Source organism: Oreochromis niloticus, linkage group LG3 (genome assembly GCF_001858045.2).
Source record: "Oreochromis niloticus isolate F11D_XX linkage group LG3, O_niloticus_UMD_NMBU, whole genome shotgun sequence".
Lineage (NCBI taxonomy): Eukaryota > Metazoa > Chordata > Actinopteri > Cichliformes > Cichlidae > Oreochromis > Oreochromis niloticus.
This window is the reverse complement of record NC_031967.2, coordinates 18,019,455-18,036,862: the sequence shown is the minus strand read 5'-3', so window position 1 is coordinate 18,036,862 and position 17,408 is coordinate 18,019,455. Positions and strand designations below refer to the sequence as shown.

General features: G+C 42.0%; 1 protein-coding gene across 1 annotated transcript in view; it reads left to right on the top strand.

The window, feature by feature from the left end:
* The window catches only part of nwd2 (NACHT and WD repeat domain containing 2), a 60,390-nt gene extending 42,982 nt beyond the window's left edge, over window positions 1-17,408 (top strand). Inside the window, 3 exon segments of the mRNA XM_025902053.1 lie at window positions 1,228-1,378; window positions 3,227-3,816; window positions 9,860-17,408. Coding sequence (XP_025757838.1) covers window positions 1,228-1,378; window positions 3,227-3,816; window positions 9,860-13,756 — 4,638 coding nt within the window. The 3' untranslated portion in view covers window positions 13,757-17,408.

The following is a 17,408-nucleotide window of genomic DNA, read 5'->3' as shown; positions in this document are numbered from 1 at the left end:
TTTTTAGGTACACTTCTTCACACATCTTTTAACACAGATATTTGTAGGGTCAAAAACTTCAACCTGAGCATCAGAATGAGGAAGAAAGATGATTTTAGGGACTTTGAACATGGCGATGGAAAAATCTTGTCTGGTCTGATGAGTCTCGATTTCTGCTGCAATATGTTCTTAGCACACTTTGGTCCCCTTAGTACGAACTGAGCAACGTTTAAACAGCACAGCCTACAGCCAGGTATTGTTTCTGACCATGTCCAACCATTTATGACCAAAGTGAACCCATCTTCTGATAACACACCATGTCACAAAGCTCAGAACATCTCACACTGTTTTTTTGAACATGACAATGAGTTCACTGTACTCAAGTGAGCAGATCTCAGTCCAGTAGAGCAGCGGCCCCCAACCTTTTTTGCGCCACGGACCAGTTTACGTCCGACAGTATTTTCACGTATCGGCCTTTAAGGTGTCGTGGATAAATACAACATAAATACAAAATAAAACCAGTACCGACTCCAAAAAAAAGAGGATTTATCCATAACACATGGGAAAAGACCAAGGGAAACAGAGTTAACAATAAAAAATAACAATAAAAACCCCGAAAACCATAAATTTCACACCCGAGCCTCAACTCGCGCGGCCCAGTACCAAACGACTCACGGACCCGTACCGGTCCATGGCCCTGGGGTTGGGGACCGCTGCAGTAGAGCACCTTTGGGATGAATGGGAGCTGTGTGATCCCAAAGGTGTCAGTATGGACAAAAATCTCTGAGGAATGTCTCCAGGACCTCGTTGAATCTGTGCCATGAAGAATTAAAGCAGTCCTGAAGGCAAAACAGGGTCTAATCTGGTACTAGTGAGGCATATATAATAAGTACAAGTAATCTCTTCAGACCATCCATGCTCCTTTGTAGACAGTTTTTGAGTGACTCTCAGTTAGAGGAATAGCTCTAATAGGTTCATCTTTATGAGCAAAGAAGCCCCACCCCCTTTTGTTCAAACCTTCTGTTTGCATGTGGCAACCAATCAGAATAAAATGAACCTAAAGGGAGAGGAGCTAAAGTCAGCTTTATGATGAGCTTGTTTCATATGAAACACTTGAATGTTTCCTGTGTCGCTGCACATATTTGCACTCTTCCTGCACAGAAGCGAGTGACAGCACTTGCTCCGTACATGGTAAGAGTCCATGCTGTGCAGTCAGACTGTCCTCTCTCTGCCCCCTCTTCTGCTTAGATGGAGCCAAGCAGCGCAGTCAAGACCAAGAACGACAAGGCCTGGAGGAACGTGTCAGAGGAGATCAAGAGGATCTTCCGAACGGCGGTGCTGCAGCTTCAAGAGAAAGGGACCATGAAGAGCGCTCAGGCCAAGAAATTCCTTTGCTCTGGTAAATTTCACGTCTGCTTTTTCTTTTCATGTTATACTTTTCTCGATACTTTCTTTTCAAATAGGATCACATCTCTCTGTCTGCTGGACTTTTATCTTTCTGGCTTTTCATTTGGTTTTTGAAAATTATTGCAATTTTAGATTTAAAAAATTGATTAGTTTCTTCTGTGATACCTCGCTGGATGTTTTTGAGTTTTAAAAAGTCGGCTTGGGTTTGTTACAACGATGTTACAATAAAAGCCAGCTGATTCTTCAATAATGAAAAAAGTTTGTTAGTCGCAGCCTCAGTTGCTACAGTAAAAAAACACACAGTGAGTTTATTCCTAATAAATAAGTTAAATTAAAGTTGTTATAAGCGCACGACATTAAATACCCAATTAAACAACACTTATATGCCAAGGTTGCAACTGTGAGTTATCCAGCCTGGAATAAAAACAACATTAACCTTTGTGGGGAACAGAAAATCACACAGCAAAGGCCGTATATTTAATAAGTGAGCCTGTCACCTTGTAACTAAATTGATAACAAGAGATGAGATGCAATCAGGATCTATCAGAGTCACCTCAGCGGACGACAGTGATTGATCGATCACATAGTCGCTTCTCTTCCGAGTTATTTATCCAAGCAGCGTGTTGCAGTGTCAGACCTTTTCTTTTTTTTTTTTCCTTTTTTTTAATCAGAAAGAAGCTGATGGTTTTCTGTGTTGGGCGTGTCTAAATGGAGATGTATGTGGTGGCACTTGCCCTGGTTGTAAGTAGACGGCAACAGATTTTTGCATTTCATTCATCACAAGCAGATTTCACACAGTTGATAACGTGACTGCGTTCAATCACAAACTAACTGAATACTAGAGACTGTTTGTTTCTTTTTTATTGCCACCTTGATGCACCAAAGTTGCTTTGAAGACAGCAACTGACTGCAAGTGGTGCAGACGTGGTCCCCGTCTCAGAAGCAATTATTTCAAAGGCAAGGATTGCAAGTTAATTGCACAAAGTTGCCACAGCACTTCTGGTCAGTTGCAGCTGCAGTCTCCAACTATGTTTTTCCTAGTGTGACTGCAGAACAATGTGTCATTGCAAGTATATAATATGAGTAATAGAATATGACTCTAAATGAACTCTCAGGGCAGCCATATTCCTTAATGCATGTTTAAAATTAATAAAATAAAATAAAAAAAATAAAATCATATCAACTTGCTGAAGTTGCATCTAATTTTCTGACTCCCTCTGCAAAAGTCACCTCGATAAAAGGCTGTCCATTTTTTGGAACTAATCCTTCAAGAAATCTGCTTTTCTTTTCTAATGCTGTCACAGTGCAAGCAACACACTACTAATGACATTTTAATGACAGTCTTATCAACCAGGCACAGTTTAGTCTTTTAAATTGTGAAAATCAGGAAGAATACAAGCTAATTAAGGAGTGTCGCTTAGCGTTTTATCATTTTAGATAACAAGGAAGCTTCTAGTTTTTATGCACTTTAATTGAAGAGTCTGTGGAGGAAGTTGTGCCGTCTCCCAGAATTCCCAGCTTTTCTTTCACTCTTTGTCTCTTCCCCTCCGTCATTAGCAGACTGCCCTGTGAGCTCTGCTAAAAGCAGAGTTTCAGTCAGTGGGCTCTTTGTGGGCGAGCCTGTGATACAGTTCAGTAAAGCTGGCTTGTATGAGTTTTACAAACCTTCTTGTGAATAAGATTCAAGAGAAATATAATGGAAAGCTAAAAGCTTCTTAAACCTGTTCGGCTGTGCTCATGTCAGACTTTTTACCTTTGCAGGTTGCTCGGTGTAATCCGGCCGTGGGTTTTGTGCTACTCGAATATGATTAATTAAAAAATGTCTTTTTTCTTCTTTCAGCCTTGGAGGATGAATTAGACTTTGCCCTTGGGAAACAAACGCCTGCCTTTCTCAGGAAATGTGTCTGCTACATTCGCAAGATCTCCAACTTTGACCGCTTCGCCAAACTCCCTGAGATGGCTCGCTACATGGACATCGTGGTCAGCAGCGATCGGGTCATGCGCAACCAGGAGGCCTACGAACGCCTCCTGAAGGTGCGGGATGAGTTCATCCCCACGGTCGTGGCCGCCTCCAATCTCCGCGTCTATTCTTCTGTCACCCATTGCGACATGAAGTTAGGCTACTCACAAGAAGTGGAAAGCCACTATGTAGAAGGTCTGTGCAAGCAGTTCTACGAGGACATGGTGGACATCATCCAGGCCACGGTCCAGCAGAACTTTGACACGGAGACTGACCCGCTGTACGACGAGATCCTGCAGCACCTGTCCCTCTGTAAGTCCTACGCGGCCCTCTACGAGTACAAGACCGAGTCTCTGGATTATGTGCAGGAGTATCTGATGCCGTCTAAGGGGAGCAGGACGAGCCCTCTAGTGGTGTACGGGGGACCCTGCACCGGAAAGACGCTGCTGCTGTCCGAGGTGGCAAAACAGGTGAGGCATGCAGGCGGTAACTTTTTTTGTGTCACCCACGTCTCAGTTTTCCTCTCATTTTGGCTCTCGCTGTGCGTTCGCGCTCGTCTGTCTGTCTGATCCGAGCATGTGTCCATCTTTGTACAACAGAGTATGAGGGGGCGTGCGACTGTTCATCTCTTCTCATCAAACGCTTGCTTGACCATCTGTGTGTCTGCCAAGAGGCAGTCCATCACCATACACATGCCTCTAATTTCCCACGAAGCCATGCAAGTGTGTGTGTACACATTTGCCTACATCTGTGTGGAACTTCTGGAAATGCGCTTTAGTTTGCTTATTAAAACAGTTGCAGTGGGTGCATTTATTGTTCAGTGGAAGCCAGCGTGTGTGTGTGTGGACTTATCTCTGTGCACATGCACCCTACTCTCTGTTCACTCTCAGGCTTTTGTGTGCCATCTGGCCGCCCGGCTACATTAAGATCACACTGTAGCCAAGATCACACAGCAGACACCCACACATCCACCCCTCCTGTCCAACCTTTGTAATAAATCTCACATTTATTTTAAGCACCATTCATACAAGTATTTGCCCAAAAGCGGAGCTATAGAGGTGGTATAAAAATGTTACAAGGTGCAACAAAATGATGATGAAAGCCTAAAGTTCGGCGTTAAAGATTACCGGGAGACGAGAGGAAAAGTTTTAAAGCGAGGTTTAAAAGTAAAAGGATGAGTGGGAGGGTGTAAGAAGAAGCTGCAGTTTAAACAGCAACATTAATACGATTTATGGTTCTAAATAATTTAACTACAGTTTTAATCATTAGCAGTTTTAGCATTAACTGCTATAGGACTGCTTATCTATTTTCTACGATCTGGTGACTGTGGACGCCGTCCGAGTACAGTGAACTCGCGGTCGTGTTCAGGAAACCAGTTTGAGATGATTGTGTTACCATCAGAAGATGGTACACTGTGGTCATAAAGCAATGGACATGGTCACCAACAATACTGAAGCAGGCTGCGGTGTGTAAGTGATGCTCAGTTGGTACTAAGGGATCCAAAGTGTGCCGTACACAATCACACCACCGCAAGCCTGAACTGTTGATAGAAGGCAGGTTTGATCCCTGCTTTCACGTTGTTTACACCAAATTCTGACCCAACATCTGAAAGTTGCAGCAGAAATTGAGACTCATGAGATCAGGCAACATTTTTGCAATCTTCTATTTTCCAGTTTTGGTGAGATAGAATCTTTTTCCAAATGTTACCCTCAGTTTCCTGTTCTTAGCTGATAGGAGAGGCACTCAATGTGGTTTTCTGCTGCCACAGCTCATCTGCTTCAGGGATTCGCAGGTGTTTTTCTGCATATCTTAGCTGCAACGAGTGGTTATTTGACTTATTGTTGCCTTCCTATCAGCTCGAAGCAGTCTGCTCTTTCTCTGATGACCTTTGACGTCAACAAGGCGTTTTTTTGCACAGAGATCTTTCTCTCTTTCAGACCGTTCTCTCTAAATCTAGAGACGGTTAGTGGAAAAATCCCAGCAGATCAGCAGTTTATGGAATACTCACACCAGCATCTCTGGTACCAACAACAATGCTCAGTTTGAACTTCAGCATTAACCCGTGTATTAGTCTCCAGCCACTTACAGCAAATTAGTAAGAAAATAAATGTATTTGAAGTGTTCGGTGGGCCTGGGGGTTGATGAGAAAGGGATGCTATTAGATTCAAGGGGCTTAATAAGGTGTAGAAGCTTGCAGCCACTCGAGTCCGGTGGGCACGACTCACACTGGGCCTGTTGGGTTTGTTTCATTTGAATCCAAGCTTAGGCAAACTGGGTCTGCTGGAAAATATAGATCTGTGTTCATCCACGCCGTGGTTTGTTTGTGGAGAGAGAAGAGTAAATGTAAACGCTACAAATGATTATTTAATAACCGTCAGCTATTTCCTCTAAATAGCATATTTTATTACCCTGCTTCTCTGTAAAGCATCTGTGATGGAGAAGACCTGGACAGCCAGCACACAATCTTCATTTTCATCTGAAGATGAGGTGTACTGCATATCTATTTAACTGTCTTTGATGTATAATGTAGTATTTAGCCAGTCCACTGAGTCCCAGTCCAAATGTCCTACACTGGTGTTAGAGTTTGGACTCTCAGCTGTTTTATTAAGTTTCATTTCTAGTAATGCTGATTTTCTTTGCACACTTTAAGTAGCTGAAAATAATGAAATGACAAAGACTGGACTTTTTATTTGGAGCTTAAATACCTCAGTTCTCAGAGTAGCTTTAGGCCTCGGTCGTGTTTTATGATGATAACAGATGTGCGAGGAAATAAAACAGATTTTCATATCATCACCCAAACCACACACAATTGCAGAATAAAGATAAATATATCGGATGATAAATGAAACTAGCTGTTAAGGAGACTTTAATAGCGTAATACACAGCAATAGGTAATGGGTTCCTAACGGTGGAATGGCTGCTGTGGCACAGTTAGAGATTATTGGCTGTGCAGGAATGAGTCTTTAGAGGCTGCTGAGTTTGCGGCTCGTGATAATCGTCGGCATTTAGTCTACTTAAGGATCGGGTTAATTAAAGTTATGCACATTTATAATCAAGTCACTTTCAAAACGAATGTGCGTTTTATAGTTGTGTGGTGTTTCTGTTGCGGTTATGTTGTATTGTATGTATGTTAGTTGGTTGTAATTAAGATGGATGTAGCTACGCCCAATGGTTTCAGAAGTACTGTTTTGAAGCCTTGAGATCAACATTTTCCCCGCTGTCAGTTTGGTATTTTAAAAGCCAGGCGGGGATATGACTTTGAAACAGCGTGCTCATTGGCTAATCACTTATCAATCACCTTGTTAGCCAATGAGCATATCCTGGATAATCAAAGACTGGATTGGCCGCTTTCCCATAGACTTCTTTACAGTCTTTCTTCTTCAGCCCCCTGGTGACCATTAAGAAGAATGCAGGCTGAAGGCACTTCTTCATTGGTGTCACGTTTCAAACCCGTAACAGCCGATTTAGACTCATTCCAGTTGGACACGGAGCTGGAAACCCCTTTTAACCCTACACCGTAACCTTCCACGTAACCTGACATGCACTTCCCGGGAAATGTAACTACACGCAGGGTCAGTGCACGCCAGGACGACTGAGCAGTGTCGAAGGTTATGGCGAAGGGTTAAAAGAGGTTTCTGGTTACATTAAGTTATGACATAGATTAATTTTCCCTCTTGGATACTCCCTTTTTTTTTTTCTTTTTTTAATCGTTTCAGAAATGCTCCCTTCAGGAATTTGACACGGTTGTTATTCTCTTACTGAAACATAACATGTGAAACAAACACCAACGAAGACTATAACTGAACATAATATATATTAGATTGAGATTTATAATAAATGTTTTTGAAAAATGATGATATTAATAAACACTGTATGTGTGATGATGTTCATATTGAGTTTCGATCAGATTTCCACACCCGTAAAGGTGGAGATCTTGAGGTGTGTGTATATATTAGTGCTGTCAATAGATAAAAAAAATTAACTAATTAATCTCAGAATTTTCTGTAATTAATTGCGATTAATGGCAATGACTTGATCAATGGCCTGGCTGCAATTACACTTTTTAAACGTTATATTTAGGCTTGTAACAGACATTTATGGAATATAATGAAGTAAATGGAGAATAAACACAAAGAATGTGTACTTAAATTCAAAGAGAATTTGAATAGTTTTCTTTTAGCACAGGTTCTCTCAAGTATACACTAATATATAATATATGTTATATATTAGTGTCATATATATTTATTTTAATTAAAATGTTTAATCAGATTCATCACAGGGTTAGTGTGGATTAATTTTGATTAATCACGATTAAATATTATTCATTTTTATTCTATATTAATCGCATTTCCTTTTTTTCATGAGCAAACAGACTCGAGAAAAAAGGGAAAATATACACACTTAACATGTTTATTGAACATCTTGAACATTCATGTTAACAAAAAACTCTGTAAACATTTATCCACTCTCTCTCTCTGTCACTCTTGTGGAGGCACTTTAAGTCCTTGAAACGAGTAATCAAAGCTATGTAAAGCGCGTGTTCTCAGCGGTGTTAATAGGTCTGCAGATGTTTTGCAATCCACTCGGCAGTTGTGTCAGTCAGTGGTTTGTCGGAAGCTGGGCGATGCGTTAGCTAAAATCCTAGCAGCATCCCCTACTAACGTATGCTTCGCGTTAATGTGATATTTTAAGCTGGAAGTGCTTCGTTGAAAAGAAAATTCCTTCTTGCACAATGTGCATAATATCGGTCTATATATATGTATGTATATATATACACGCTACAATCATTCTAGTAAGATTTCTGATTAAGTTTTTATGTTTAAATAAAAAGAAAAAAAGAATGATCCACACAGCCAAAACAATAAATAATCTACACTTAAGCTCTGTTAAAAGAAATTAAACCTTTTTTACACAGCTAGAAAATCGGTCCTTAAAGGGATAGATGTAACGCTGTTTTTTGTGGGCTGTCTTTGATCAACATCAGCATCTGGCTCCGTGGCATTCAAGTGAAGCTTTGAAATGAACTCTTTTCTATAAGTTTGCAGCACAGATTATTTTGCCACCATGAAAATGCCTGTTAGCCTTGAGAAACACATTGTCATTGCCTCACCTGGTGCCCAGGTGCTGTGTGTGTGTGTGTGTGTGTGTGTGTGTGTGTGTGTGTGTGTGTTGGAGCTGTCTGCCTGTTCAAAGTTCTTTTGGAGCATCTCTGCTCTCTTTTGTTCATCCTGCATCTGTGTGAACATTGCTCCTCACAGCTGCTAACAGGCCTGGCTCACTCACATTAACTTGCGTACATTTTGTAAATGTGCAGTCCCTAGTGTTAGAAATCCTTTGTATTGTGTGCTATACTGTTTGCTCTACTGAAAAGTTTCTATGTTACTGTTAGCTGTCGTCTTACATTGATGTAAGTCAGTCATGTGATTACAGCCGTGAGTGAGAAGTGTGCACAGTCAATACCATTCGCAGCAGATGGTCGCCTCTCCTTAATCCTGAAACTTCCTGCTGGAAGTTTCTTCCTGTTCAAAGGAAGTTTTTTCTTCCCACTGTCAACAAGTGCTTAGGGAGTCATGTGATTATTTATAATTTCTCTGTATTACTGTAGGCTCTTTACATTACCATGTAAACCCCCAGCACTAGTTTGCTTTTAAACTAGTGCTTTTAAACATTTGCTACAGTGTTATGAGTTTGTTGTTTTATCGCTTTTAAAGTCCTTTAAATTCATAATTTTTACTACAATGATAGTAATAAAAGTCTGGACACCTTGAATGCAGTGTTGCTAAAATAAACCGATTGTGCACAAAGACAACCTGTTGTGATGATGTCTGTCATTGTAATGTGTTATAGTACAGTTAGCGTAATGCAGTAACTTTAAAAAATATTTATCTTTGAGCACAGGAAACTGAGACTTTGTATTTGACAGCATACTATTCAAACAGAAGGTCTTAGAAACAAAAGCCGTGCTCTAATGTAAACCTGCCTCAAATAAAGGCTGTTATCTTCTGCCTGCTGAGTTAAATAAAGGTGCCAGACGCTGTTTGAGGAAAAATGTTAAATGATTTTTCTACACATATGTTTGGTCTTTGATATTTACAGTTTTATAAATTCAGCGTCTGCTCACATTCCTTACCCGCAGAATGAGAAATGGAGGCGCAAACACATGTAAAACATAACATTTTAAATACGCAATAGAGCGAATCTGTCTGTGTGTGTCTGTCTTTTTCTCTGCCTCTCTCTCAAACTCACTGAAAGTCAAATGTGGAGTGTCTTCGTGTTGCCCTGAATATGTCAGTTAACTTTTTTAATGTCAGACGAAATCTCAGCTGGGCCATTTCATGAATTCATGAATGAAATTATAACATCACTATAGCCTCAAAACTAGAGTAGTTCTCATTCACAGAATATTTTAACTGAGTGTTACACATTACACATGTCCAGTAACTAGAAAATGATTAAAAATAGTTTCCATGTTGGAATTATCCACAGTAATAATCTGTCAATGCTGTTTTTCAGGCCTACACGTGGCTGCAGAAAGAGATGGGCCCTGAAAGCGACCCAGTGGTCATTGTTCGTTATATCGGCTCCAGCCAGCTCTCCACAGACCTACGAACCCTCCTCCAGAGCATCTGTGAACAGATTGCATTAAACTACCGCTGCCTGATTCACTTTTTGCCTAACAAGATTCAGGAGATGAAGGAACTCCTGATCAACCTCTTAGGGGAACCGTCATTCCACAGGCCCTTGGTCATTGTCCTAGATGCCCTGGAGCAGCTCTCTGATGCCGATGAAGCTCGCAAGCTGTGGTGGCTCCCCATACACCTCCCTCGGACGGTCCGCATTGTGGTGTCAACGTTGCCCAATAAACACGGCATCCTGCAGAAGCTTCGCCACCTCATCCATGATGAGGGGTATTACGTTGAATTAATCCAGAGAGACCGCAAAGTCTGCAGTCAGACATTAAAGCAGCAACTGCTGGGTGTGAAGAGAAAGGTCACCTCAGGCCAACAGATCTATGTCAATGAGGCACTTGCCAAGTGTACTTTGCCAATGTTTGTTAACCTCATCTACAGGGAAGTAGTTCACTGGAGGTCACATAAAGATGTGGACGATAGGTCGCTCTGCTCGACGGTGCACGAAAGCATAGAGCAGTTGTTCTACTCTGTGGAAAACAAGTTAGGCCAACGATTTGTCTTCAGAGCACTAGGGTATATCACCATGGCCAAGGCTGGGCTAACTGAAGTTGAGCTGGAAGATATCCTGTCCCTTGATAACATAGTTCTCGGTGATGTCATTGTGGCAACTTATCTCAAAAACCCATTGAGAATCGCCTATGACTTGATTGCAAAGCTCAGAGAGGAGCTTGAGGGGTATCTGGTGGAACGTCAGGTACGGAACGTCACTTTGATGGTCTGGGCCAACAGGCACCTGCACCTTATTGCCCAGAAGCTGTACCTTAGCAATGAGGAGGACGTGCATCAGATGCATAGCCTCTTAGCTGAGTATTTTCTAGGGGCATGGTCAGGGGGCAGAAAGAAGATCTTTACCTACGATAACAACCATTTCACTTCCTTGAACATTTCTCATCACAAAAACCCTCACCATCAGCAGTCCCATGAAAAGACATCTTCTGATAAGTACTCCTATGACAGACAGACTCCTGAACAACCTTGGGTGTTCCAGTGCAACCTTTTGGAGCCTGACATTTTCTTTGTCAACCACAGAAAAATGACAGAGCTGGTGTACCACCTTACCAGGAGTGGGCGTACAGATGACCTCATGTTTGGTGTCATAATGAACTTCAGCTGGCTCTACACAATGATCAAGATTGGCCAGTTTGAAAAGGCTCTAACAGACATTGACCTAGCTTACACTTACACCCAAGAGAAAGAGCTGAAGTTTTTAGCCACAACTCTCCGTAGCATCAAAGTAAAAGTGCTGAAGAATCCAGCGTCGCTGTCTGCAGAGCTGCAGCAAAGACTTTTGCCAGTTGTCACCTCTCTGCCTAAACTCAGACACCTCCTTCTGGAGTGTGACAAAGATGGCCCAAAGTACTGCTCTATTGTGCCTCTCCACTCCTCTATGGATGTTACTTACAGTCCAGAGAGGCTTCCTCTTTGCTCCAGCTACATGCAGATTGTGGAGATCTTGCCCACTCTAGCCCCAAACATAGTCCTCGTAGCACTGGAAGATGGATCTGTCAGCACCTGGGATGTAGAGAGCAGGCAACTTCTACGGCAGATCGACACAGCCAGATCTGTTGTGCTGGGAATCAGGTTGACCTCTGATGAGAAGTATCTGGTTGTGGCCACAACTAAAAACACACTGCTCATCTATGATAATCACAAGTCCTGCCTTTTATCTGAGGTTGAAATCAAGGGCTCCAAGCATGCTGGCATCACTGGTGGCGTTGCCTTCATTAATGGTTTTACTTTATCTACCCATCATGCTTTGGCATGGCTTGAGGCTAGTAAAGATGTGAACGTCATTGACCTCCTCTATGGTTGGCCTTTGTACCAGTTCCACTGCTGGTATGAGGTGACTTGTGTTCAGTGCTCGCCAGATGGAATGTATGCCTTCTGTGGCCAGTACCTCAACACGGTCTCCATCTTTCATCTTGGAAATGGTGACAAGTTGGCCACTGTGACGTCTGAGTTTTCTGGAGGGTTTGTCAAGTCCATTCTTGTACTCGACACTCTCAACCAAATGGTGATGATTGACAATGAAGGCAGTTTGTCCGTGTGGAACACCAAAGAGGTCACTAACCCGAAGCTGATGGAGGATTATGATTGTAGAGGGGATGAGAGCGAAGTAGTGGGCATTGAGTTAGCGGAAGACCAGCGTTCCATTCTCATTTGCAAGGCTAGAAGTATAGAGGTGCTGGACACAAAAGTATGGAAAATGGTAGAAAAGTTTAAAGCCAAACGTAGTGAACGCTTTGTCGCTGCTGTACTCTCCAAGAATGGCCAAAGCATTGTGGCCTCCATGGAAAATACCTCCTCTATCTTTGTCTGGAGGAGAGACAGTGGACAGTGCATGGCTAGCCTGATTGAGATCTCAGGGGCTATCGTGAAACTCATCAAATCAATCCACCACAACTTGCTCCTTTCGGTTGCCAGCAGTGGAGTTCTGTCTGTTTGGGACATTGATATCATCACCGCCATGTCCAACATTGACAAAACAGGGAAGAAGATCCAGACCTTGCAGCTGTCTGGCAGAGAGGACTATGTGTTTACCATGGACGGCTCAGAAGCTGTCCACAAGTGGAACTTTAGCACTGGCTTCATTGAGACAGTCTTTAAGCACGAGGGCATAGTAGAGAACTGTGTCCTAACCTCCTCAGGGGATCTCATGGTGACTTCGGATGACAAGTCCAGTCAGTATGTCTGGCAAACCAACACAGGAGAAAACATATTCCGCATCAATGGACAGAGAATATCACAATTGTTAATTACGCACAATGACCAGTTTGTGGTGTCCCTTTGTGAGCAGAATGCCTCCAGAGTGTGGAGGCTTGCTACGGGACACAAAGTCTGCAACATCTTAGTTACCCTCCAGAATGCACTGATCACCACAGCGAACACTTTCCTTGTGGGAACGTCCAAAAACAAGCTTCTCGCTGTCAGCCTGTGGTCAGGCAGCGTATCAAAGAAGTTTGTCTGCGATGATGGTATTACCATTGTCAACTTCAAACTCATTCCCGACTGTCCTGACTGTGTAGTCTTCATCACATCCACCGAGACAGTCTTCATCTGGAGCGTTGCAGATGAGTCTGTTTGTAGGAGAGTCCAGTTGCCAGCCAATTTCCTCAAAAATCTAGAGGACTTCCAAATCTCACCCAATGGGAAATTAGGAATTGTCTCCAAAGGTGACGAGAATATTAACGTCTTGGACCTTCACAGTGGGAAGCTCAGGCTTGTTCATGCCGCGGGTATAATTTGGCGTCAGAAGTTATCAAGAGATGGACGTTACCTTGTATACATATGTTTCCGGAACTGTGACGAAGACGACGACGCGGGCGTTGTGTCCAACCTGATCGTGATGCGCCTTGCCGATGGCAAGAGCATTGGCACATGCTCGCTTTACAAGACCCCCACCTTCCTGTCTCTCTCCCAGCGAGCGCTAAACATCATCATCGGCTTTGAGGATGGCAGCATTGGCACGTACACAGTAGTGGATCGTGTGGATGCTGCCCTCAAGATAAAGATAGCAACCTCCAACAGCCGCCAGATTGTCAACAATGCCTCTCAGAAGGTCCGTCCCAAATGCAGCAATCATTCCTTTAAGACTGTTGCCGACTGCATTTGGAGAGAGTCGACAGAGGTCTTTTCCAGGGACAGCCCCATCAACGTGTCCGACTCTGGAGAAGGTGAGTCGACAACACCTACGAAAAAGACTGAACTGCTGCAGTGACGGGTGGAGAACAGAGGAGCGGGAGGAGCTAAGGTGGGAGGGCGGAGACAGGCGACAAAGCTTAGAATCTCTGGGGTCGCAGTTGATTCTTGTTTACAGCCACGTGATTCAGCTGCAGATGTCAGCCCTATGGGTAGTTAATGGGCCGACCGGTTTTTATCGCTGCACTCAAGTTATGTATGAATTACTTCCAACTTACGACACACTTTGTTTTACGCATTAAGACTGTTAGAAAATACTGTTTTTTCAAAAGAAAACAAATGTAAATCGTGTGAAGTATTAGTTTGCCATTATGTGTCCTTTTGCATTTGAAGAACAAAGTTATGATTCAGATGTCTCGTTCAAACATTTACAAAGCCATTCCAGTGATCTTAGCCACTATCATCCTACCATATCTTAATTTACATTGTGCACATTAAGCCATACTGTTGTTCGTAAAAGAGTATATTCATGTTTGTATTAATATCAGGCTGTACTGTACAAAATGGAAGAACTATGAACATATGTACATATCTCTTTTTGGCTGCTGCAATTTGTCCTTAAAAAAACAAAACAAAAAAGTTATGTTGTGCTTAATGCAATCAAAGTGAGTGCCTGGAATTTAAAATGTTCTTTATGTGCAGATTACAAGATTTATGAAAATGCAGGGAATTTGTACACACAGTCTACGCACCGTTGCATAATACTTGCATTGACGCCAGATGTGAACGATCAGTGTACCGGTCAACAACGCGGGAGATGGAAGGCATTGCTCTCTGTAACGATAGTTGTAGAAATTTCTTGGAACAGTTTACGTAAATTGGATGTGAATTTGCCTGCAGTTCCATCAGTTTGTCTGCTGTTCGTTTTTTAAGGGAAACACCACTATTGAGCATAAAAGTGTAGCATAGCACCATGCACATTCACGCCTTAACCAGTGTATTTGCTTTAGGTTTAGTGGCGTTTGTTCAAGTGTTTCAGTGTTAAAGAAAAGAGTGATTAGCCCAGTGTTTCTCTGAAACAGCTCGGCCGTGTGAATATATTTAGAAGTGTAGGCTGTAGGTGGAAGCACTTTATAAGTGGTTTTTGTGAGAAATTATTAGATTTATTCATATGAGACGTATAAATTGTTGAAAGTGATCTAGGTTTGTCTTAAGATTTATCTACAGAAAGACACAAGCTATTCAGGCACTTGCAGGCTACAGCGGGCTCACTTGAAATGCTAGAGTCTCTTCATATGTGCCTGGTATCATTAAAAATGTCGATGCTGTCGTTTTAGCAGCTGACGTCATAGTGGAACAGCTTTGGTAATCGGTGGTATTAAATTTGGGTCGGTACTTGAGATTGTTTGTCACCCTGTGTAAAACACCTTGGACAAGACGCTGAAGATTGTGAATGTGGAGGAAAAATGTATCTTGTGGTGGATATTTCAGCACAGATCTAAAGCAGAAGTTACATTTTAAATGTACATTTTTAAGTTGGACTTTTTGCTTTTATTTCAAATTGCGTGCCACGTTGACACTGTTACATTTTTCTTACACATTCACCAACTTTAGTTTTCATGCTGTTTTTTTTTCACAACTTCTCAGAAGGCGATTTCTAAATTCTTTCTGAACTCTATTAAAGTCATTCTAGGAGAAAATCTCACCACTCAGCAGCCATCTTGCTAACACCTCCGGGCCCTTAAAACTAGTGCTAACAAGACCAACCCCTTATCTAAGTCAGTGGGAAGAGACCCATTACTTTAATCCTGTCGAGGCCACTTCAGTCAGAATTGGATTTGTATCCTGTCCTCAGTAACTTTTATATGGTCCAAGGTGCCTGGGACCTTCCAGCCCGTCCATATGTTGAAAGCAGGGAGGGGAGCACCAACACCTCCTTAACAGGGGAGACTGAGCACCAGTGGCATTAGACAGAGTTGGCCAATAGTGGGTTCCAAAGAATCTTGCAGATGTAATAGTGCACCCTAACTGAAGGTTACTTTCAGCCACTCCTTTATTCAAACGGGGTCCCAGCGGGTAGTTCCACATATTTGATTTGGCAGATGTTTATGCCGGCAACTGCCGAGGCATTTGTGTCTCCTCCCAGGATCAAACTAGGGATCTTTCTCTTTCTAGAAAAAAGTGGAAAGTACCATATTATGGAGCCACTAATTGAATTTTGCACATAGGATGGACAGAAGAGAATCAACTGAGCCATCAAATGAAGTGCAGGCAGAGATTAACTGTGTGCCGCGCCAGAAGTAACATTGTGCCCATTTTCAGTGATCACCTGCAACAGCAGTTACAAAGTTTAGCGACTTTACTTTTACTGAGTTTGCACAACTTTATGGCTCAGTCTTGAGTGCCAATATGATCAACAGTGCTGTAGTAGGATTCCACTGTTTCAACAAATCTGCAAAAATTCCTAGATATTCCACAATCAGTTGTAAGTGTGGGTGGAAATGAGGAGTTTAGGAACCCCAGTAACACAGGCAGGAAGTGGCAGACTACCTAACAATAAAAAGCGCGGTTGTTGATTGAGCTCCAAACCTCCTCTGGCATTAACGTCGGCACAAAAACTGTGTGCTGGGAGCTTCGTCGCATGGGTTTGCATGGCTGAGCAGCTCCTGTAGCTGTAGCGTGTTGCTGGCTCAGTACTTTCGTCCACGTAGCGTATTTCTAGCTGCAGCTCTTTGGAGAGGTGGGAAGTACAGCCATCTTTAAACATTTGTGTCTCTCTCTGATCTTTTTGACCCTTGCTTGATAAATCTGACCCTGATAACATTATGACATGTTAAACTGTTGAGATCAGCTGACAGTCTGAAGGAATATTGGAACATCTTTGAGCTCGTACCTTGCAGGTGCCATGGGTGGCTTTTCTTTTTTCAAAGCATGACTGTAATTGAATTTATCTCAAGCAGTTTTGAGCTGTGGTGAGTCCAAACTTTACTGACGCATGACGGAAACAACAAACACACACTTTCACTTTGACATATACTTTTTAAAGGGCTATTCCATCTTATTCTATGTTTACCAGTTTTGAAGAGTTAAGATAAAGGCCCTTGGATAATTTCAAACTAAGTAGCAGCACCAAGCTTTAAAACACTTTATTTCCCTCCGACTCAAGAGTTTAAAAAAAAGATGTTCTTTCAAGTAATTTGCCAAAGTCCCGATTATAGTTTGTGATTTACTTTTGTCGACAGTTGTTTCTGAGGCTTGTACTGTAATTATATTGTTACCAAATCGTTTCAGTGTTCGACTGTGATTATGTTTATGATAGAGAAAAACTTGCTATCTTTGCTAAAGAAGTTTAAAAAAAGAGTCCTCTTATAAAATATATCGGAATGCCAGTTTAAGAGTATATTTGAATGTGTCCATATGGAAGCCAGTAAAATGGTATTATTGTATGTTAAGTAACTTGAATGACTTTTAATAACTTACATGTTTGCAACTCATAGTTGACATACTGGTAATGAATGTTTCTATGGTATTCTTTGTATCGTCAGGACTGACTTACCTGTTTAGAGATTTATATTTTCATAAATGTTGTACTTACATTTTGTTACAGAGTTGTTTAACTGGAAATTCAAAGAGAAAAAGAAACTTACGTCTGAAGCAATATGAACCTAGTGTGTATGCATTGTTTGTATGAAACATTTTAATGTAATAAAATGGTTCACTTTTTGCCTCCA